This window comes from Hakea prostrata, chromosome 9 (assembly GCF_041222555.1).
Source record: "Hakea prostrata isolate BN-2017 chromosome 9, UWA_Hpros_2, whole genome shotgun sequence".
Classification (NCBI taxonomy): domain Eukaryota; kingdom Viridiplantae; phylum Streptophyta; class Magnoliopsida; order Proteales; family Proteaceae; genus Hakea; species Hakea prostrata.
Genome location: NC_142608.1, coordinates 1,755,815 through 1,778,989, shown reverse-complemented (window position 1 = coordinate 1,778,989; position 23,175 = coordinate 1,755,815). Strand labels below are relative to the sequence as shown.

The following is a 23,175-nucleotide window of genomic DNA, read 5'->3' as shown; positions in this document are numbered from 1 at the left end:
CAGGGGGAGTTAGTAGGTCTTCTGGAGGTCGTGGTGTTCAACTGGCTGATAAGACATCTCGACTTTATACTCATTGTGGTAAAACAGGGCACTTAGTGAAAGCTTGTTGGGCCAAACATGGAAAACCAGAGTGGGCCAAGCACCTTGCCAATCATGCCGTTTCTAATGGTGGTACTGATACTGTAGCAAACAATGATAGTGGTTCTGGATCTTCTTCAGGGGACTTGTCTAAGACTCTAAGAGATGATGTAAGCCAAATCCTTCGCCGATTGCAAAATATTGAAAATGGCGCTTCCACATCCACTAGTACTTCTGCTGCCACACTTTCTCATGCAGGTAACACAACACTTCTCACTTCTACTCCCACCCCTTGGATCATCAATTCAGGGGCCTCTTCCCATATGATTGGTAAGTCATCACTTTTTAGCTCTTTTTCTAAATCTACCACTAAAAATTCTGTTGTCATAGCTAATGGGACTTCCACACCTATTCTAGGCTCTGGAAGTGTTTCTCCTACACCTTCTCTTAATTTATCATCCGTACTTCATGTTGCTAACTTTTCTTTTAACTTATTATCTGTTAGTCAATTAACTAAAGCACTAAACTGCTCTGTGACTTTTACTCCCACTTATTGTGTTTTCCAGGACCTTCACACGAGGAAGACGATTGGTGGAGGGTGTGAAAGGAACGGACTCTACTATCTAGACTATGCTACCCCTATTGCGGCTCTTTCTGATGATTGTGTAGATGTTCTCCAGTGGCACTGTCGTTTAGGCCATTTGTCTTTACCTATATTAAAAATTTTATTTCCTTCTTTAAATCAGTGTCTAGATTAAATTGTGAAGCGTGTGAGTTAGGGAAGCATCATCGTGCCACCTATCCTCCACGCTCTATCTCTCGTAGTGAGTCCTTATTTTCTCTTGTTCATTCCGATATTTGGGGCCCTTGTAGAATTAGTAATAGGCATGGTTTTCGATATTTTGTTACTTTTGTGGACGATTTCTCCCGTCTTACATGGTTGTATCTTTTAAAGGATCGAACAGAGTTCTTAACTACATTTAAAAGTTTTATTCATGAAATTCAGACTCAATTTTCTCTTCCTATTAAAATTTTTCGGTCTGATAATGCTTTATAATATGTGCAACATGATATATCTAACTTGTGTGATTCTCTTGGAATGATTCATCAAACCAGTTGTTCATTCACTCCCCAACAAAATGGAGTGGCTGAACGCAAAAATCGTCACCTCTTGGAGGTTGCACGCGCTATTTTGATTCAAATGAATGTTCCAAAGAGTTACTGGTGTGATGCAATTTTGACTGCTGGTCATTTAATTAACCGCATGCCTATGCCTTTGCTTTCTGAAAAATCTCCTTTTTCAATTGTTTTTCCCAATAGAGAACCGTTTTCAGTTCCACCCAAAATTTTTGGTTGTGTGTGTTTTGTTCACATACCACATCCTTTGGATAAACTTTCCCCCCGTTCTATTAAGTGTATTTTTCCTGGGTACTCACGCATTCAAAAAGGTTTTCGTTGTTATGATCCGGTTCTTTGCAAACCATTTACAAGTGTAGATGTGACCTTTTTTGAAGACACTCCTTATTATCTAAGTCAATCTGTGTCTGTTGAAAATTGTGTTTTGGATGATACTCCTCCTATTCCCTCTTTAGTTCCTTACACTAGCAATGTTCCTCTACAGGTTTATCAATGACGACATTTGTTGCCAGAACATATTGTAGATAGTAGAGTTCCTCCTAACAATATTAGCGGCTCTCCTTTAGTGGAGCTTGAAGCTGGCCCTACGGATGTTCCTTCTTCACCCTCTCCACCGGCGGATTCTTCTATTGGAGATCCCACTCTGCCATCAGATGACTTACCAATTGCTTTAAGGAAAGGTACTCGTACTTGCACTTTACACTCTAACATTGTTTATCCTGTTTCCAATTTTGTTTCTACCTCTCATCTCCCTCCTAGCTTTCGTTGCCTTGCTTTGTCTATGTCTGTCGTTCATATTCCAACCCATCATACCGAAGCTCTTAAAATTCCTGGCTGGAAAGCTGCTATGGATGTGGAAATGGATGCTTTACGTTCTCGTCATACATGGTCTTTAGTCAACTTACCTCCTGGGAAAGATGTGGTCCGCTGTCGGTGGGTGTATACTATTAAGTACCATTCTTATGGTACGGTTGAAAGGTTTAAGGCCCGCTTGGTGGCTAAGGGCTATACATAGATATATGGTGTAGATTATTTTGAGACTTTTTCTCCTGTGTCAAGACTTAATTCTGTCCGTGTCTTGATATCTTTGGCTGTGAATTATGATTGGACTCTTTTTCAGCTTGACATAAAAAATGCATTCTTATATGGTGATCTTCAATGAGAAGTTTATATGGGGCAACCTTCAGGATATGTTGCTCAGGGGGAGGACAGTGTTCGTGTTTACAGGCTTCATAAAGCGATTTATGGACTCAAACAGTCTCCACGGGCTTGGTTTAAGAAATTTAGCAAGACTGTGGAGTCTTTTGGTTTTGTACAGTGTTATTCTGATCACTCTATGTTTGTTAGACGGCAAGGTGATTGTGTTGTCATTATGGCAGTTTATGTTGATGATATTGTCCTTTCAAGCAATGATGTTGATGCAATCCATACACTTAAGGCACACTTACAAAAATCTTTCCAAACCAAAGATTTAGGTGATCTACAATATTTCTTGGGGATTGAAGTGATCCGCAGTAAAAAAGGAGTAAGTTTGTCACAAAGAAAGTATGTTTTAGATCTTTTGATTGAGACTGGTGTTGTAACTAATATGTCCACTGCCGGTTCATATCGGTCAAACCAATCTTAATTGGGTTCGATTGAGAGATAAAGGAAGGATGATCAGCGACGTCCAAAAAGGAGCGATGATCCGACGGTTATGATTGAAAGAGTGTTATAAGCGGGAATGCAAGTATAAAAGCGAGGGAAGATCCGAAAAAGGTAAGTCTCTAGGATCAACCAAAACTCTAAGCTCACTCTGATTGAACTCCATTACTAGCATTTTAGAAGCTCCAGAGAGCTCTGAAAACATCATCGACACCATACTGACTAAATCGTTGGAGACGAGACGCCGATCAAGACGATCTGCTCCGTTTCTTACTGGTATTCTGTCTTTTTCAGGAGTGAGAGCTTGATCGATTGAAGAGCAAACCAGATCGAATCAGATCTGAGGAGTTCGGTGCGGAAAACTACGGTTCGAGGCGATCGGCAGAAATAGCACCAACATTTTGGCGCCGTCTGTGGGAACTCGATTCGAGCGAAGCTATGGCTTAATCACCTGAGCGAGAGGAGGAATTACCGATAGAAATGGCGGAAACAAGCCAGAGGGAGCCGAGGAGAGTAAATCCAAAAAGAAGAACGAGAGAAGTGGTTCCAATACCGCAAATTCCAGTGATGCAAACTCGACAGAGGCAGAGAATGCTGGAGGATCATTCACCTCGTCCAACTGATCAGTTTGAAAGGCAGGAGAAACAGTTAGCAGATACATTGGAGACATCTCGTCCAGAGTTAGATCCAAATCTGATCGCTGAGCGGTTTGAGAGCATGCAACATCAAATACTGGAGACACAAAATCTGATGAGAACTTTCATCAAACAGATCGGAGTACATCCTGAGGAAAGAGTTCCGGTTTTATCAGCTGGAAGATCTCGAACTCTTTCCCGAGCAAAAGCGACCTCTGTCCCAAATTCTCAGATTCAAAAGTCGGAGGGAGTCGAAGGAGGTCATTCTGAAGGAAGGATCAGGAGAGAGTGCGGATCCAAATTATATTCCACTAGAGACTGAAGATCGAGAATCGTCCAGAGATGATCAATTAAGTCATATCTGGAGCAAAAAGAGTAGAAGCGTTGGGGATTGGAGAGATAAGAAAGAAACAGGAAAATCAGGAGATTGCAGATCTGAAGTCTATGGATCGGAAATCAGTAAAAGATTTCGCGTCCTCGATGATCAGATTCAGCGACTGGTGAACAAAGATGGCGGAGAAAAAGCTGAGGAAATAATGAACCAAAATCCATTTGCTAAAGACATTATGTCAGCACCATTGCCGCGCAATTTTAAACTTCCGACATTCACGATGTATGATGGAAGCACAGATCCAATGGAACACCTGGCTCAGTTCAATTTTGTTATGATGCTAGCAGGTAACTTTGATGTTTTAAAGTGTCGCTCATTTCCATCTTCCTTGAAAGGATCTGCAACAACCTGGTTCTTCAGCTTATTACCAGATTCCATTAAGGATTTTAAGGATTTGACGAAAGTATTCTTATCAAGATTCCAAAGTAGCATGAAAAGCAGCAAAACTGTTGATAATTTAGCTGCAATCCGTAAAAAATCGGGAGAATCAGTTCGAAATTACATGAAGAGATTCAATCAAGAATCAATTCAAATTAAAAATTTGAATGAGGCGGTGGCATATAACGCTATGTTCAGAGGCCTAATAGATGAGCATCTTCTGGAATTCTTGATCATGAACAAGCCGGCGAATATAGCGGAATTGACAACTCGTTGTAATCAGTATGCAAATGTGTAGGACATTCTCCAAGCAAGAAAAGAAACTGACAACAGTGGAGTTAAAAGGAAAGATAATGGAGTTGTGAAATCTGATCAGAGAGATCAGAGAGAGCGAAGGAATAGCAGGAGTTTTTCAAGAAATATTCCTGATCGTCAATACAGAAGGGACATCCCAAGACCATTCCAAGAAAACTACACTCCTCTCAACGCAAGAAGATCAGAAATTCTGATGCAAATTCAGCATCAGGGATTTATGAAATGGCCATTACCTATGATAGCAAAGGCGGATGAGAGGAATCCGAATAGATTCTGTAGATATCATAAAGATCATGGTCATGATACCGATGACTGCAGAATTCTGAAAAATGAAATTGAACGACTGATCAGTCAAGGAAGATTGGACCAATATGTTCAAAAGAGAAATGGGGGCAACAGCAGAAATGCCGCTGATCAGCCGAGAAGGTGGAATAATCGAACACCAGCCATAGAAGAACAAACCAAGGGAGATTTTTAGTACAAATCTCCAGAGGAAAATGCTAAACAACAGGAAAATCGGTAGATTCATCAAAAGCAGTCCCCCGTCATGACCATCCTGGGAAGTTTGGATTTAAATTCAATTTCAAAGTCTAAGGCGCATGCCAGGTATGTGAATACTGTTGAATCTCATGTTACTCCTAGAAGAATCAAAATGATGAAGGAAATAGTCTTCACGGAGGAAGAAATGGAAGGAATTCAAGAACCACACGATGATGCCATTGTGGTGGTTATCGAGGTGGCAAACAGGGATATTCATAGAGTTCTGGTAGACACAAGATCATCTGTAGACATCATGTCTTATGAAGCTTTTCAGCGATTGAAGTTAGATACGGTCAAGATAAAACCTTGCAACACAAGGCTATTTGGATTTTCTGGAGAGTCAACTTTGGTAGAGGGGATTGTGGAGTTAACAATAACACTTGGAACACATCCACAAACGGTAACTACAGTTACTAAATTTTTGTTAGTAAAAAGTCTATCAGCATACAATATAATTCTCGGGAGACCAACGTTGAATACTATTGGTGCAATAATTTCGACAAGACATTTGAAGGTCAAGTTCCCAACTGAAGGAGGCATTGGAGAATGCAAATCAGATCAGAAAACTTCAAGGCAGAGCTATACAACTTTTTTGAAGGATTCAAAAGCACAAGGTAAGGCACTCGCCTTTACTGTTGAAGTTACGGATAACAGGGATGAGGAAAAAATTCAAAGAGGTGAACCGGTAGAAAAGCTGGAAAAAATCTGTTTTGGTTTGGAGAATCCAGAAAAAGGGACCATGATAGGAGCTGATCAGAATAGTCAGGACAAGGAGCAATTGAGAGAATTTCTTGAGGCAAAACGCGAGATGTCTTTGCCCGGTCAAGCACAAGACATGCCAGGTTTAAGCAGAGAAGTGGCGGAGCATTGTTTATGGATAGATAAATCTATCAAACCAGTGAAACAGAGACGAAGGAATTTCTCGTCAGAAAAGCATGATGCAATTAAAGTTGAAGTAGACAAGCTTAGGAGATCTGAGTTCATTGAGCAAATCGAGTGTCCAAGGTGGCTAGCGAATGTGGTAATGGTGAAAAAGCATAATGGAAAATGGCGAATGTGTGTAGATTACACTTATTTGAACAAGGCATGTCCCAAGGATTGCTATCCTTTGCCGTGAATTGATCAGTTAATCGATGCTACATCAGGTCAGCAAATGTTGAGTTTTATGGACGCCTATTCTGGTTATAATCAAATTCTTATGAAGAAGGAGGATCAGCCTCACACGGCATTCATGACCAATCGGGAAAGCTATTGTTATAAGGTTATGCCTTTTGGGTTAAAAAATGCTGGTGCAACATACCAAAGGGCGATGAACAAGCTGTTCGCTGATCAGATTGGAAGAAATATGGAGGTTTATGTAGATGATCTTCTTGTAAAAAGTCAATTTAAATCTGATCATCTCGCCGATTTAAGAGAGTGCTTTGATGTATTGAGGAGAAATGGAATGAGACTCAATCCTGAGAAGTGTGCATTTGGAGTTTCATCTGGTAAATTCCTAGGTTTCATGGTCACACAGAGGGGTATTGAAGCAAATCCAGAAAAAATCAGGGCTATCTTAAATATGACAGCTCCCAGCAGTATGAAAGAAATTCAAAGCTTAACAGGAAGAGTTGCAGCATTAAGTAGATTTATATCAAGATCAGGAGATAAGTGTGCACCATTCTTCAAGGCATTGAAAAATCTAAATGCACTCAACGAATTCAAATGGTCGGAGGATTGTCAGAATTCATTTGAAGAGCTGAAGAGGAGGCTGACCAGTCCACCAGTTTTATCTCGACCAAAGCCCGGAGAGAGCTTGCAGATATATCTATCTTCTTCAAAGGCGGCAGTAAGCGCGGTGTTAATCCGGGAAGAAGGTATTGTTCAAAATCCTATCTACTTTGTAAGCCATACATTGTTAGATGCAGAATCTAGATATCTGGAATTTGAGAAACAGGCTTTCGCCTTAATAGTAGCAGCCAGGAAGCTCCGACCCTATTTTCAGGCTCATCCAATTATTGTTCTTACTAACTGGCCTTTAAAGAAAATACTGCATAAGCCTGATCTGGCGGGGAGAATGGTATCATGGGCAGTAGAGTTAACGGAACATGATATAGATTATAAACCTAGAAGCTGCGATAAAGGCACAAGTTTTGGCTGATTTTATTCGTTGAAAGTATTTCATCACGAGAGGAGGAAAAAGATTCTAGTAAGGTGTCTTCTGTGTGGACCTTACATGTAGATGGGTCAAGTCATTCACAGGGATCAGGAGCGGGGGTGATTTTACAAAGTCCGTTCGGATTTGTAATTCAAAATGCACTTCGGTTTAATTTTCATGCTTCAAACAATGAAGCAGAGTATGAAGCTCTTATTGCAGGATTACGACTAGCCAGATGCCTCTGTGTTCAAAGCATTGAAGTAAAAAGTGATTCTGAGCTGGTGGTCAATCAAGTCACGGGAGCGTATGGTGCGAAAGATGATCGAATGGTCAGCTATCTTAAAAAAGTATCACAATGTAAGGAGTGGTTCGCACAATTCTCAGTCACGAGGATATCTCGAAATCAAAATAATGAAGCAGATTCTCTGGCAAAATTAGCATCCGCAAAGTCTATTTCTATTCCACAAGCTGTATATTATGAGGAGCTAGATATTCCCAGCATATTCAGAGCCAGAAATAATGGAAATTGACGCAGAAATATCTTGGATGGATCCTATTATACAATATCTGAAAGATGGTATTCTTCCTGAAGATAAGGAAAAGGCCAGAACTGTGAAAAGAAGAGCTGCCAGGTTTATTCTAAAGAATGGGTTATTATATAAAAGAACAGTTTCTGGGCCACTTTTGAAATGTTTGGGACCCTCTGATGCTCTTTATGCCTTATCCGAGGTTCACGAAGGAATCTGTGGAAACCACTTAGGTGGGAAAGCTTTGGCTTATAAAATTCTAAAACAAGGATTTTATTGGCCACGTATGCAATCTGAGGCGATTGAGTATGTAAGAAGGTGTCATCAATGCCGATTCATGCACCAATTCGGAACCAGCCAGCCAGTGAGCAACTAACATCAATTCTTAATCCTCTCCCATTTGCTATGTGGGGTATGGATTTGTTGGGACCTTTTCTGTTGCAAGCTGGAGGGAAAAAGTTTGTAGTGGCTGCAATCGATTATTTCACGAAATGGGTAGAAGCAGAAGCCCTGGCAACAACTACCATAAGTCAAATTGAAAAGTTCTTCAAAAATCATGTCATATTCAGATATGGCCTACCAAAGATTCTATTGACTGATCACGGACCACAATTTGATAATGAAAGATTCAAGGAATTCTATGCAGACTATCATATTGAGTGCAAACACTCATCTGTGGCATATCTTCAATGCAATGGCCAAATTGAGGTAACAAACAGAACACTTCTGCAGGGAATAAAAAGGAGGCTGGATGAAGCGCATAGTTTGTGGATTGATGAGCTACCTCATGTACTATGGGCGTATAGGACTACGGTCAGGACCCCAACAGGTGAAACACCTTTCAGATTGGCATATGGGTCAGAAGCATTAGCTCCAGTGGAGGTTATGGTGGGATCAAATAGATATGAGGGATTGATCCAATAACTAATGAAGAAGGACTGCGGGCAAACCTTGAATTTTTATATGAAGTCAGAGAAAAGGCCTTATACCGTAATATGGAATATCAGAGGAGAACAGCGGCGTATTATAATGCTCGAGTCAAACATAAATCTTTCAGAGTAGGAGATTTGGTTTTGAGGAAAAAATCAGCATCGGGATCCAAGGAACTGTGGAAAGCTTTTTGCAAACTGGGAAGGGCCATATGTGGTAACAAAAACTGTGAGCAAAAACACATATTGGCTGAAGGATTCTCATGGAAGTTGTTTGAAACGACCGTGGAATGTAATTCACCTTAAGAAATATTATCGGTAGAAAGAATTTTCTGGTATTCTTGGAGAAAGCATTTTATTAAACGTGGTCATCCAAAGTTTCTTCTTCATTATTAATTCGGGAGGACATTTATGCGAACCAGTTCTTCGATCAAGCCATTTCAACGCCGATCCGGGGTCATTCCTTCCGAGGATGATCCCGACTTTCCGAAGTCGAGGCCCAAGTGGTCAGCCTTACGAGGTCACGTCATGCCTTTTCAACGCTGACTCAGGATCACTCCTTCCGAGGATGATCCCGGCTTTCCGAAGTCAGGCTCAAGTAGCTAGCCTTCCGAGGCATGATTATGCTAGCTGATCCGGATCATTCCTTCCGAAGGTGATCCCGACTCTTCGTGAGTTAGGCTCAAGTAGCCAGCCTTCCGAGGCCTGGTCATGCTTTCCGAAGGCGATCCACGGATCATTCCTTCCGAGGGTGGTCCCGACTCTACGTGAGTTAGGCTCAAGTAGCCCGAGCCTTCCGAGGCCTGGTCATGCTTTCCGAAGGTGATCACGGATCATTCCTTCCGAGGGTGGTCCCGACTCTCGTGAGTTAGGCTCAAGTAGCCTGCCTTCCGAGGCCTGGTCATGCTTTCGAAGCCGATCACGGATCATTCCTTCCGAGGGTGGTCCCGACTTTACGTAAGTCAGGCTCAAGAAGCCAGGTCATGCTAAGCTAATCACGGATCATTCCTTTCACGAGGATTGTTCCTTCCGAGGAATGATCCCGACTTTCCGAAGTCAGGCTCCAGTAGCCATCTTTCTAAGGCAGCATTCGGATCGAGTATGACGGAATTAATCAATAAAATAACTCAAGGATCAGGTTACACCGAGGACTATTAATCGAAGTTCAAAGATTATACTCAAATCAACATCTCAAGGTATCGATCAGGTATTCAAGTTCCTTTCAAATACTTTTTCATCAGAAGTATTTCAGCAGAAGTCAATTTACAAAGTTTGATCAAAGATATATACATCTAATCAATTATGAATTGGTTAGAAGATGATAGTTAACATTACAAAAGATACTATTCTGTCAAAACTAAAAAAAAACAACAGAAGGAAGGAAGAAAATTTCATTCATATAAAAGTTTGACAAGTTAAAAAACCTCATATGCAGAAGAGGTAGACAAGAAAGAAAAAGGTAAGTTCATAAAGCAAAAAGAGTGTTTTCTTCAAATTTGTGGTTTTGTAGATGGATCAACATCTCGTAGCATTACCGGATGGATCAACATCAACAATATCATCAGCAGCGATCTCTCTTCATCTCCTTGAGCGGGTAAGTTATCATCATCATTGTCATCTCGAACCCCTTGCGAGAATGATCGGGCCGAGCTGGAGGAATCATTCATGTCATTGTCAGAATCATCTTCTGATGAGCAATCAGAATTGGGATACTTCAAATTCCTAAGATCAAAAAAGGTTCTAGAAGGGAGAAATTCTGGGGATAACAGCTTGAAATCTAAACCAGGATGAATCTTAAGGATTTCTGAAAAAATTTGGTCAGAGCAATCCTTTACCATATTCTTGCAAAACCCTAGGAAAGTTGGATTATCTCCAACTTCCTTCATTGAGGAGCTAACTGAATTTAAGACTATCTGGTTTTCACTTTGTATTCTTCTCTTCTCAACTTCAAACTGTTTCCTCTCTGCTTCTAAATCTTCATGCAGCAAAGTTTTGAATTTTAAAGTTTCATCTAGGAGAGCATGAAGACTTTCTTTCTCTTTAGAAACCAAATTAAAGGAAGCATCGAGATTATCCTTTTCTGCTGTTATTTCATCGAGTCTTAACCCCAAATCATTATTTTTATCCTCCAAAGCAGACTTCTCCAGCAGAATTGAACTGAAAGCTTTCACATGATATTCTTGAGCCAACTCTAAAGTTGTATTTAGCTTTTCAATCTCATTAAACTTTTCCTCGGAGTTCATTCTTTTCTTTCTCAATACTTTGTGACCAGGACCAAGGCTCGGTTAGCTTTCCTTTAAAATCTTCTCTTTCATCTGTGGCAATTCTAGCCCTGTCAAGGGCATCATTCTTTAACATTTCAAGCTGAAAAAGCTCATTCCTATAATTCAAAACGGCTTCTCTCAACATAGAAACTTCTTCCTGCAATTCAACACAATGGTCAAAGCAAATTTCATAATCAGTATGCAAACTATCAAGATCATTCATCAAATCAATCTCTCTGAACTTAGCTGCTGTTAATTTTCTCTCTGAAGATCCCAATTTTCTTCGAAGATCCCTGTACCTCATTGACCAATTCGAAGTTCTTTTTGATCAGTTCATCATTTTCCGAGACAAAGTTTTTCTCTCTCCAATACTTTAGAAAATGCATTGAAGGCAGCCCCAAAACATCGTTGTCAATCAATCAATCAATATATATATATATATTTATATATATATATATATATATACATTAAAAACAATATAAATAATCAAATCAATAGTAAATTAATTCTAAATAAAAGAAAGGGAAAAAGGTCTAAATCTTACCCCCACCCATGAGAATAAAGGTCAGAATCAGACATTCGTGCAGTATTCCTCTTGTTGCGGGGGATTCTGCCTTTTGTGCCCCATTCTCTAGCAACCTCCCAATTACGGCTGGCCGTATGATTTTCTTTTAAAAACCACTCAAGGTGGAAAGGATTCCCGGAATCAGCATTGCTCATGGTATCATCAACCTGGTCAGGGGCTGGTTGGAGGTCAGCTATCTCAAGAATATTCTCAGGATTAACATTTACAGCAGCATCATTTGAACCAGTCTGCATGATGATATTTTCTTGGTTTTCATGACCATTTTAAGGGTCAATTACCATGAGAGCTTCGAGTGGGGGCGGGATTATCTCTCCGGGTGGAGTTACTTCATGAATTTCCGGGAAATATTCTGGTTATTTTCCTCCAAAGGAGGAGCATCTTGATCACTTTTCTCAAAAGGGGGAACATCATCGATGTCTGGGGCAGCAACATCCAACACAGGGATGGATAAAGGTAAAACGGAAACGGAAATTTCATTCACATGATCCTCGGCAACAACATCCAAGGGAGAGACAGGAGCATCAGCATTTTCATCACATAATTGGTCAGCTATTTCCTCAATAATACCACGTGCAGCATGTATTAATATGTCTTCAACAATTCTCTTCAGATGGTCGAAGAATAGTCAAATAAATCCTTACCTTGACCTTCATCCTCAACCATTTTTTCTGGGAAGACGGAAGTATTGTGGGGAATTTCTTCACATGGACTATCTTCAACAGTGGGAACTTCTGTGGGGGCAATATGAATTTCTTTTCTTCTCTTCTTCTTCTTCTTCTTTGAACCGAGACGAGCCCATGGTCGGAAACTGGACTGTAGACCTAAGTCTCGCATCTCGGTGTATTGGAGGTTACGGAGGTCCTCATCTTGGGACCAGGGGTCTTACTTGCAACTCGTTTTCACAATTTGCACATCGGTATCTTCTCTGATGGCACTTTCTGGAGCCGGGATGGTTTTCTCCTGGTCAGGGGAATCTTTTTCAATAGTTTTTCTTTTTGAAGGATGACAAGCAGTGTGTTTCCTTTTCTTGGAGGGTTTAATAACCCTAGAATCGGATTTCTTTTCCTCTGAAGCACTTCTTCGGAGATCAGCAACATTAGGGATTGGACGAGCAATTACTTTTGATGGTAAAAATATATGATAATGAGTAAGGATTACAAAAAGAAAGAAAGGTATACAACAGTTATTATCTTTACCTGGAAAAAGGCCGTGACTAATGAGACCTGCATCTGTCTTCAACTTGGCCGCATCTATGGGAGTTCCAGTGGGAATCATACTCCAGGTTATTCGGTCATATTCAGTAAGTACAGGACGTACTTTCAGAGGAGATAAGGATTCCAAGGAATGTAAGCACCATCGAGACCGGAAGTTTGGATTTGGAATGGCACAGAAGTACTTTTCCCGCCATTGCTTGTTGTCATGGGGAATGGAAGAATCAATGAAAATTTTGGATTGTCTTCCCAGTTCACTCACAATGCAGGTTCTTCTGGCAAAGTGAAGGTATCCGCGTTCGCGGGATACTTTCAAGGTGTAATAATTTCTGAAAAGGTCAACAGATGGGACACGGTTCATTTGGAGAATAAACGCAAAAAAACAGAAAACTAGTCTCCAACTATTTGGAGTAAGCTGAGAAGGGCAGACATGATAATAGTCCAATAAAGATTGAACTACGGGAATCAGGGGGATTCTAAAACCTGAATCAAGGTGATCAAGGTAGATGGTGATAACACCTGGATCAACTGAGTAGGGACGGTCGGAGGAGTCAGCAACCCATATTCTAGCATCAGAAGGAAAATGGTAACTTTCCAAATAAGAATCCAGATGGGATTTCTTTATTTTGGTGGGATACCACTCAGGACCAGCATGCTTTGGGTCCATTTTTTCTCTGGACATGTTGACAGGAGTATAAAGAAGAATGGCTTCATCGTGAGCATACGGAACAAGTTTCCAGTCTGAAGGATTATGCTAAGAGGAGGAAGCACCAGACACGTTTTTCATTTGCTCGCTGCTTGGAGGTATATCAGGTTGAGCAGAGGTATTGGGTACTGAAGGATTGGAAGCATGATCCATGGCGGAGACAAGAAAGGAAGAAGAAGAAAACTGGAAAGGTAAAATCTGAAAAAGAGTGATAAAGGAGATGGCAGATAGGTATGTTTGATGTTCGTGAAGAAGAAGAGCAGAGTACGGAAAGGAACAGGTGACAGTTGACAGATATATATAAAGAATGAGAGAGGATTTCTTGAAAGGAGGGGGAAATACACGATGGTCCAAAATCAATGGTCATTACCTTTCGTAACCGACGCGTGGGATCAATCGGCTAACGTATGAAAACAGCAGTTGAAAAGAATGAAGATGATGTGTGAAAAGGCAAGGGAACAATATGATGGTAATGCATGGGAAAAAGACGAAATTAGTGATCAAGCGGCGGTAACGTTAAGGAAGCTAAAAAGTTATATTTGAAAATTCATAAAAGGTCTGACAAGACAGTGATTTCAGCCGGTTTTAAGATAACTTGGGGGTTGAGTACAGTAATATAATTTCAACCGATGCAAAGGACATGATTTCATGAGGGACATGGTTATAAGCTGATTTTCAAGATAATGATGATATGATATGATATCTCGTCATCAAGGTTTTGAAGAAATCGAGGATTACCTGGGGAAAAGGCGTAATAATTTGGACAAGGAATCTTGTATGATCTTGGTGAAAAGGATAAAGCCTACTGATCAGAGTCTCATTTAGGTTTAACCTGATCAGCAGGCTTGGGGGCTTATGTTGTAACTAATATGTCCACTGCCGGTTCATACCGGTCAAACCAATCTTAATTGGGTTCGATTGAGAGATAAAGGAAGGATGATCAGCGACGTCCAAAAAGGAGCGATGATCCGACGGCTATGATTGAAAGAGTGTTATAAGCGGGAATGCAAGTATAAAAGCGAAGGAAGATCCGAAAAAAGGTAAGTCTCTAAGATCAACCAAAACTCTAAGCTCACTCTGATTGAACTCCATTACTAGCATTTTAGAAGCTCCAGAGAGCTCTGAAAACATCATCGACACCATACTGACTAAATCGTTGGAGACGAGACGCCGATCAAGACGATCGGCTCCGTTTCCTTACGGGTATTCGTCTTTTTCAGGAGTGAGAGGTTGATCGATCGAAGAGCAAACCAGATCGAATCAGATCTGAGGAGTTCGGTGCGGAAAACTACGGTTCGAGGCGATCGGCAGAAATAGCACCAACAACTGGCATGCTTGCTTCTAAACCTAGCAACATTCCCATGGATCCTCAGTTGAAGTTAGGACGTGATGATGGTGACTTATTAGATGATGTCCATCGTTACAGGAGTCTTATTGGGAAACTTATTTATCTTACTGTTACTCATCCTGGTATTTCTTATTCTGTTGGTGTGTTGAGTCAGTTTATGCAGTCTCCTAGGAAGGCTCATTGGGATGCAGCGATGAGAGTGCTTCGGTACCTCAAGAGTGCGCCCAAAAAAGGGCTCATCTATCGACCAAATCCCAGTATGGACTTGGTTGCCTTTTCTGATGCAGATTGGGCTGGATCTGTCATTGATCGCCGGTGAACCACAGGTTATTGTACTTTTCTTGGTGGAAATCTTGTGACTTGGAAGAGTAAGAAACAGTCCACCATTGCTCGATCTACTGCTGAAGCTGAGTATAGGGCTATGGCCCACACCGCTGCTGAATTGATGTGGCTTCGTTCATTGTTAGAGGAAATAGGATTTCCAGTTTCTACCCCTATGAAAGTGTTTTGTGATAATCAGGCAGCCACTTACATTGCTAGTAATCCAGTGTTCCATGAGAGAACGAAGCATATAGAGGTAGATTGTCACTTTGTGCATGATGCAGTGAAGAAGAAGCTTATAGCAACTCCTTTTGTGAGCTCTACTGACCAACTAAGCTGATTTGTTCACCAAAGCTCTGTTCAAACTAAGTTTTCAGTCTATCTGTTGCAAGCTGGGCATGGGAGATTTGTATGCTGTAGCTTGAGAGGGAGTGTTGAAGTATATGTAAATTTGAGAGTTACTGTTCACGTGAACAGTGTTTTTACTGATCACGTGAACAGTAAAACAGCTTTTACTGTTCACGTGAACAGTATTATGCTTATTGTTTTGATTATATTTTCTATTTCTAAGTTGGGAATCTTGCTACATAAGTTTTGGGAGTTTTTAGAAAGCATAGTTTCTATTTTGGTGGTAGTTTCTATTTTCAGAACTTTCTATTTTAGGAGTTAGGAAGTTACTAAAGCTGCAATATTTTGTTTCCTTCTTCTAGAGGACAATTACTTGTCTCTCAAGTTGTATTAGATTCATTAGAAACTATAAATAAAAGTGCTCTGTGATTCTAGACCCTTTAGCTAAGAATCACAGGCCTTTTCTACTGGTTCTTCATCTCTCTTCTCTTCTTCTTCTTCTTCTCTTTTTTCTCTGTTCAAGTTCAACTGCTATTTTGATTGTTTAAAGCTTGTTTTCTAACAGGGCTATTTGTTGATTGTTCCACCTAGGTTTCCTGGTGAAAAAAGTATTTACCATATTGGCCCACAGTTCCCATTTGGCATAGACTGTTCCCTATAAAGCGTAGTATATTTGTTGGATTTTATTAGGAGTCTAATAAGAGTTTGTATAGGAGTTAAATTAGAGTTTGCATTCATGTAAAATTCTATTCCTTGTAATGTTCTACTTTCCACTTATTTATAAATAGAGGGCTTGAGATCATGGATCAAGAAGCCATTCTACCAATTTCATATTTCTCAACATGGCATCAAAGCCTAAGTTCGATTAGGGAAAAGAGAGAGAAAAAAAAAAGAGAAAAAAGCAAAAATCTCTCTCTCATTGTTGAAGACTTACCTCCTTCTAATTTCTTCAAATCCATTGCAGTTCTTCAAACCTATCGCTCGCTGTTGAAGCTCCTAATTTTTTCAAACCCATCGCCTTTTTTTTCTTCAGGCAGTTCTTCAAGTTCTGCTGCACTGACTTCAATTAGAAAAGACCAAGAACAAAACAAAAAGGAAAGAAGAAGAGCAAAAGAACTGCGCAAACCCATCTCCTTCTATCTTCTTCTTCTGGAGTTTCGATCACAGAAGAATTTCGATCGATCGCTGCACCAGAAGAATTTCGTTCGATCGCTACACCTCTACCATCGCTTCCGCCATTCGCCTCGAACCAGGTAACCTCTACCGTCTTCGATTTTTTAAGGTGTGACCGTGTGAGGAAGAAGATATCAATTGGTTATTTTATTTGGTTGGTTTTTTGGGTTCAACCTCTGGTTCGATTTTTAGTTTGGTTCAGTTTTTGGTTCATTATCCAAAATAGACAAGACCAGAACCATATTTTTCTTTTTTTTGTCTCTGGTTCTATTAGCCAAAAACCAGTAAACCAGACCAGATTTTTTTTGTGGTTCTATTAAGCCAAAAGAAAAGAAAAAAAAGAGGGTATTTATAACCTTTTTTTAGGTGATTTGGCTATTGCATTCTGCGACGTTTTAGTTTTTTTTTCAAAAGGTGAAGACTGAAGAACTGCGGACAATTTTTTCAACATGGCAACTATCGAGGGTACTATTGCTCCCACTGGATCCAAATATTTTGCCACTCTTCATTCTCTTTCAGTAAGATTTGACGGCACAAATTACTTGATCTGGTCTCGATCTGCTTACCTGACTATTGCTGGAAGAGGACTAGTTGGATACATTACGGGCACCACTATCAAACCCACTACCGCAGGTGTTTTACAGGATAAATGGATATCAAATGTCTCTCTTATTATGTCCTTCCTTTTGAATTCCATGCATCCAAATATTACCCGGGGTTACCTATTACTTGATACTGCAGCCCAAATCTGGAAGGCTACTACTGAAACATATGGACAGTTGGGGAATGATGCACAGGTTTATGAGCTACGAAAGAAGCTTCATGAGACTACCCAAAAGGAACTAACTGTGGCCCACTATTATGCTGAGTTGCGATCTCTTTGGCAAGAGTTGGATCATTATGGGGATTATCACCCCACTAATCCAGATGATGTGGCGACATATAAGAAGTACATTGATAAGATTCGAGTATATGATTTCTTGGTAGGTTTGAACGTGGTGTACGATCAGATCAAATTGCAAGTCTTAAGTCGTTCTCCCTTTTCTACACTAGAACAGTCTTATGCTCTCGTTCAATGTGAGGAAAGGCGTCGATTAGTCATGCTTCATACTCCTATTATGGAGAAATCAGCTTTATAGTCTGTTCGCACTAAATCTGATCCGGCTAAGGAGATTGTCAAGTGTGAGCACTGTCACAAACCATATCATACCAAGGAAAATTGTTGGAAACTGCATGGGAAGCCTACGGATTTTGAGCAAAAACGAGCACAAAGACAGGGAAAACCAAATGCTAATCTTTCTGAGACAGTTTCCACCACACCCTCTGCAGACGTTGGTTTTTCACAGGAGGAGTTCACTACTCTGCGACGTATTCTGCAGTCTTCTACTGCCGGTACAGCCTCGACCACTGCTTCCTCTACTACCCCTACCAACTCCTACCATGCTACTTCAGGATCTGGTCCCGGGGAAGGAGATTGGTCGTGGTAAATGGACTTTATTTGCTCGAGCCGATTGGAGGATCTATTTCTGCTTTGACTACATCTTCTAATTAGGTCCATTCGGTAATATCAGACCTTCATCAATGGCACCGTAGGCTCGGTCAACCCCCTTTCAAATTTTGTCATTTTCTCTAGATTTATTTTCATGATACTTTTATCTTACCGTTACAATTTCTTCCTTTCCAAGTTTCCCCATTGGGATTTCCTTTGTTATTGTTTTCCCACGTGTAAAGCTACACGTGAGGGGGAGATTGAAGATGTCTACAATTCAATGCCTTTCATGTAGACTTCCTTATGTAGAATTTGATCTTTGTTACCTTTGAAAGTTTGTCCCTTACCTTCGCAATCTTCTACTTTGGAGATCTAACATTGCTATAGAGCTATCTTTTTTACTATGCAGAACTTGACCTCTGTTAATCCTGGAGATTTGCCCCTTAACTTGACATCTTCCCTTCGGAGATCTAACCTTGCAAAAGATTTGTCGTTTGACCTTTATAGAACTTGATCTCTATTACCTTTGGAGATTGTCACTTATCTTGACAAATTTTCCCCTACCTTTGGAGATTGTCCCTTGGCAAACTTTCCCTTTAAAGATCTAACATTGCTTCAAATCAAAAGTTTCACTTTGGCTGTTTTACCCTAGCAATTGTTACCTCAAAAGTATATTTTCCCTCAGATTTGCGCAGAAATTTAGTCTTCTCAACATTTGAAGATTCTACCTTTTTTCTTGGGCGTTCTTCCTTGGAGACATAAAGTTGCAATAAAGATGAGGACAAAGCAAATGGAAGTCTATAAGGCAGACGTAATCTATAAGTTTGAAGGTCAAATTGCAGATGTTTACCTGGACAGATGTTTTATACTCTTTTGGTCAAGTTGGGCATGACTAATATCTATGCCTCAACTTGAGGGGGAGTGTTGGATTCTATTAGGAGTCTAATAAGAGTTTGTATAGGAGTTAAATTAGAGTTTGCATTCATGTAAAATTCTATTCCTTGTAATATTCTACTTTCCACTTATTTATAAATAGAGGGCTTGAGATCATGGATCAAGAAGCCATTCTACCAATTTCATATTTCTCAACAATATTAAAGTTATAGAAGCAAGTTATCACCTGTTTCTCCCTAGATAGAATGGTTTGTTAAAGTTTACAATCAATTTATCTTTCTCCCACTCTTACTCTGAGGGATGTATTTTATGTTGGAGCCCTCCAACGAAAGTCCCAATTCTTTCCGTGTGCATTACTTCTGGAACATGTATCTGGCCAAGAAGTAGATCCAGAATTGCTTTAAATTTACTGCAGAATTTTGCAAATTGATTACCACAGTATTCTGTGGGACCTCCTGGACAACCCTGCCCCCAGACCCCCTCAACCTCCTTCCACCCCTTCAAAAGAAAAAAATAAAATTGTGGGAGCTACATTTGAGGAACTTCTGTCTCACTGCAGTGAAAATTGTCTTTCTCAATCATTTCCCAACATGAAGAAAATAGATCCAGAAGCAATTTTCCCTCCATCAAGCTTTTGCAGTATAACAGAAGGTAAATATCTTTTGTCTTTTGAACCCGATGAATTCTTTTACCTCGTATTGGCTATGGATGATCTGGAAATATCTGACTTTCCTTTCTGTGCAGTTCTTCTGCCTCGAAAGCAACAGCTGTCATAGGTGGCAGTTTCTTTAAGCTGGAGAGTTTGCCTGCCTTGCAATTGCATGGACAAGAGTGCTATAGTGGGGGAGATTGCTTGTATGTGCAAATAAAGAGGTATTTTCCTTGTTTATACCCCCTCCCAAAAGAAAAGAAAGAGAGAGGGGTACTTTTTAAGTGCAACACGAGTTATTAGATGTAAATTGAATATTGAGCTCTAGAGTTAGGTTGCTCCTATTTGATCAATGCGCCAAAAAAAAGTTAACCCAATTATATTATTGAGATTTTGAGTTGCCTTTTTCAATTCTTTTTCTAATGAAGTCCTTTCCTGTATGGATGGGTAAATTTGGATCAACTGCTTCTGTCAAATTTGTCTGGTTAAGAGGCATCTAGGCATGCTTATTCATTCTATCAGTCAGGGTAATCAACCTGCTAATGCTTCTAATAATTTTTTAGATCTGAGGAATGTCGCATTTCAGGCTTTTGTACTTACATTTTTCCTTCCGTTGTCCCTACTAATGCTGGATTCAGCATTTTACTCTGACTAGAACTCAGTTCACTATCTGCTAATCACTCATCTCCAAAAGTTCAGGTGTCTGCTTTTATCTTCTGCCTTTGTTTGCATCCTAAATGTTCATTAAGTGGCTTTGTTTTATCGATGGATGAAAAGACCATAGAGTCCTCTCCCTCATATTTCTTTTGTGTTTTTCCTCCCTGCTTTATTCTGTTACATAGACTTGCATCCTATGTCACAAAAATGTAACTTTCCATTTTTCCCCATAAAGGAGTTCTCGGGATCAAGAGAATCAGAGGCTATAATATTGCCGGCTTCTTCAAACTCATCAGTAAAATCTCCTCAAAGGAAGACTCGATTTGGGTCTGCTTGCTTAAGAATGATTCCATCTAGACCACTTATATTCCCCCCAACCTCTATGGGACCTAGAGGGCTATCCTCTCCCTTTGCCAGCCAGCACTTTTGGCCATTTCCTTCTCCATTGCCAGTAGCTCCAAAATCTCCTTCTGGTTGGACCAGTGGCCTCCTCCTCAATGTTATTGGAGCTAGAGTTGTCTACTCATGGGGAATTCCAAAAGACTCACTGCTCTCCTCCTTCATCTCCAATGGAATCTAGAACTTCCCCTCTCCTTGATCCCTTGAGCTTGAGCAGATCTAGAACCTCCTTCATCTTCTCCCATCCCTTCTCCCCCTTCACGATACTCTTCTCTAGCTTCCCTCCAAAAGTGGCTCCTTCTCAATGGCCTTTGCTTGGAGTCTCTCCAGCTCTACATTCCCTTAGGTTTCCTGGCACTGCCTTGTCTCGTTCAAAGGCCATATCCGCCACCAAACCTTCACCACCTGGAGAGCCCTTTCCTGTTGCCTCCCCACCCAATCCATTAGTCACTCCATCCAAGCTTCCCCTTCCTGTATCTTTTGCCCTGGGCTAAAGATGGAGACCACCTTTTTTTGGGCTGTTCTTTTTCTAAACCATTTGGTACTAAGCCCTTGCCTCCATTTGGCCCCATTGCAGATGCCCTCATCATTTCAAGATGGAGTGTAGTTGGCTTGCCTCTTCCTTTGGAGGATCGACTCCCCACAATGCGGTAGCGAAAGTCATCTTTGGCTTGTACATTTCCTACAGTTGGATAGAGCAGAATTACTGTAGATGTCTTCCAATTCTGGATCGCCTGATCAGATTTGGGAAGCCATCTGTAGGGATGTTAGCACCAAGATCTCTCTTCTTGTGCATAGACCTCTTTTAGACCCCCCAAGGAATAGACATATTGTTGCTACTTGGGGACTAGATTTCTTTTCTTTTGACCCCTAGGCTTTAGCCTAGGAGAGCTCTTCCCCTTTGTGCTTTCTCCCTTTTTGGGCTGTTCATAATATAATTTATTCACCCAAAAACAATTACATGAAGACAACCATTCTGTCCTTTATTCCCATATGAATAGTGAAAACTAAAGAGATACTTCTCTTGATTTCATCAATTTAGACAAAATTTTAATTATGTCTGCCTCTCTAGATTAAATTAATTTAGTCAACAGATTCTAACTGCAGTTGCTTCTCTAGTCAGCAATTTAAACTTTTCATGCAGACCGCTAATAACATGAACTTTGAATGTACACATGATGCGTTCATATTATGTTGGTTGTGGAGTCCACATGAATCCAGAACTTGAATCAAAAGTTTGATGGATCTGGGTTACCAACCAGATTATGTTGTTTTAATTAGGGGGAATCTCCTTGAGGATTAAGTTATCTAAGGAAAATTCCTGAACGCTTTGAGTAGATGGTTAGGATCAACCTATAAGGTTATTTGTTTAAATAAAGGCTGTCTTTTTAGTTGAAGGGACCAATAATGGGATCCAGGCTTCTTGAATTTCTAAATCATCCTGAAAATACCGTGTATATCCTGTTAGTATTCTTGACTGGCTACCAAGTCAGCAAAGATTAATTTGATGGTGATGTAAATATGTAATTTACTTGGATTGTTTTGGCTTTTTTTATGCCTTACCTTGTATCCTGTTCTTGTTTTTCTTCTATATTGATATCCTACTGATTGTTTAGATGGTCTCTTGTTAATTCTTTCCCCAGCTATGCGGGGATATGTCTAAATGGACCTCCATCCCAACGGTATTTGTTTTCTGAGATCTGCTCAGATAAGGTGATTCCTTCCCTCATTTGCTCATCTTTTGCAATTGATACAATACCATTTCCATTTGATGTGTATAACCAGGTTCTGTGTATTAGTAATTCTGCCCCAGAATAGGGCAACCCTAGTTTTCAGTGGATAATAGTAGTAATTTGAAGATGTGGTCCTGGAAAATGCATGACGCAGCCTCAGAACTCAATATGCTAAGGAATCTTATGCACATTTTCAATCTGTTTTTAACCCATAGAAACTGAAGTTATATACTGAGACTTGCCAGATTTGATCTTTGTGTAATATACCCTGCAAATGACTGTGGGTAAAATCTAAGGTGATTGACTCTCCTTCTGGCAATCATTACAGGAAATGGTTGACCTAATGACAGGTTTTCCAAATTTGGACAAGTTTTATTTGATGGGCATCATCAAATTGGCATGCTGATAAGTTGTGATGCCTTCCACAATGGCATGACACACTATTCTGATGCAAGGGGAAGTCTCATAACTATTATTAACTTTATTGTGCTTTTTTTTTTTTTTTGGGGGTGGGGGGGGGGGTGGGGGGGGGGGGGGGGGGGAGAGGGGGCAACCTAAGGTTGGGAGGAATGTAACTGAGTTCATCAATTAATTTAAATATCAAATGCCAAGTTGAGTCTTGTATCTCTCCCCAAGATTACTATTCATATCCAGGGCTCAAAGTGCCAAAACACAATCCAGATAGG

The 23,175-nt window shown here is 40.3% G+C and overlaps 1 protein-coding gene across 2 annotated transcripts in view; it reads left to right on the top strand.

Moving 5' to 3' along the window:
• The window catches only part of LOC149003955 (uncharacterized), a 39,278-nt gene extending 16,309 nt beyond the window's left edge, over nucleotides 1–22,969 (top strand). The window contains exons 7-9 of one of the 2 annotated variants that reach the window (XM_089169043.1): nucleotides 19,611–19,702; nucleotides 19,796–19,924; nucleotides 22,400–22,478. In XM_089169043.1, coding sequence (XP_089025169.1) covers nucleotides 19,611–19,702; nucleotides 19,796–19,827 — 124 coding nt within the window. In that variant the 3' untranslated portion in view covers nucleotides 19,828–19,924; nucleotides 22,400–22,478. Of the gene's footprint in view, nucleotides 1–19,610; nucleotides 19,703–19,795; nucleotides 19,925–22,399 lie in introns of both variants that reach the window. The other variant, XM_089169042.1, reaches the window with a different exon arrangement.
• The last annotated feature ends 206 nt before the right edge of the window (nucleotides 22,970–23,175 follow it).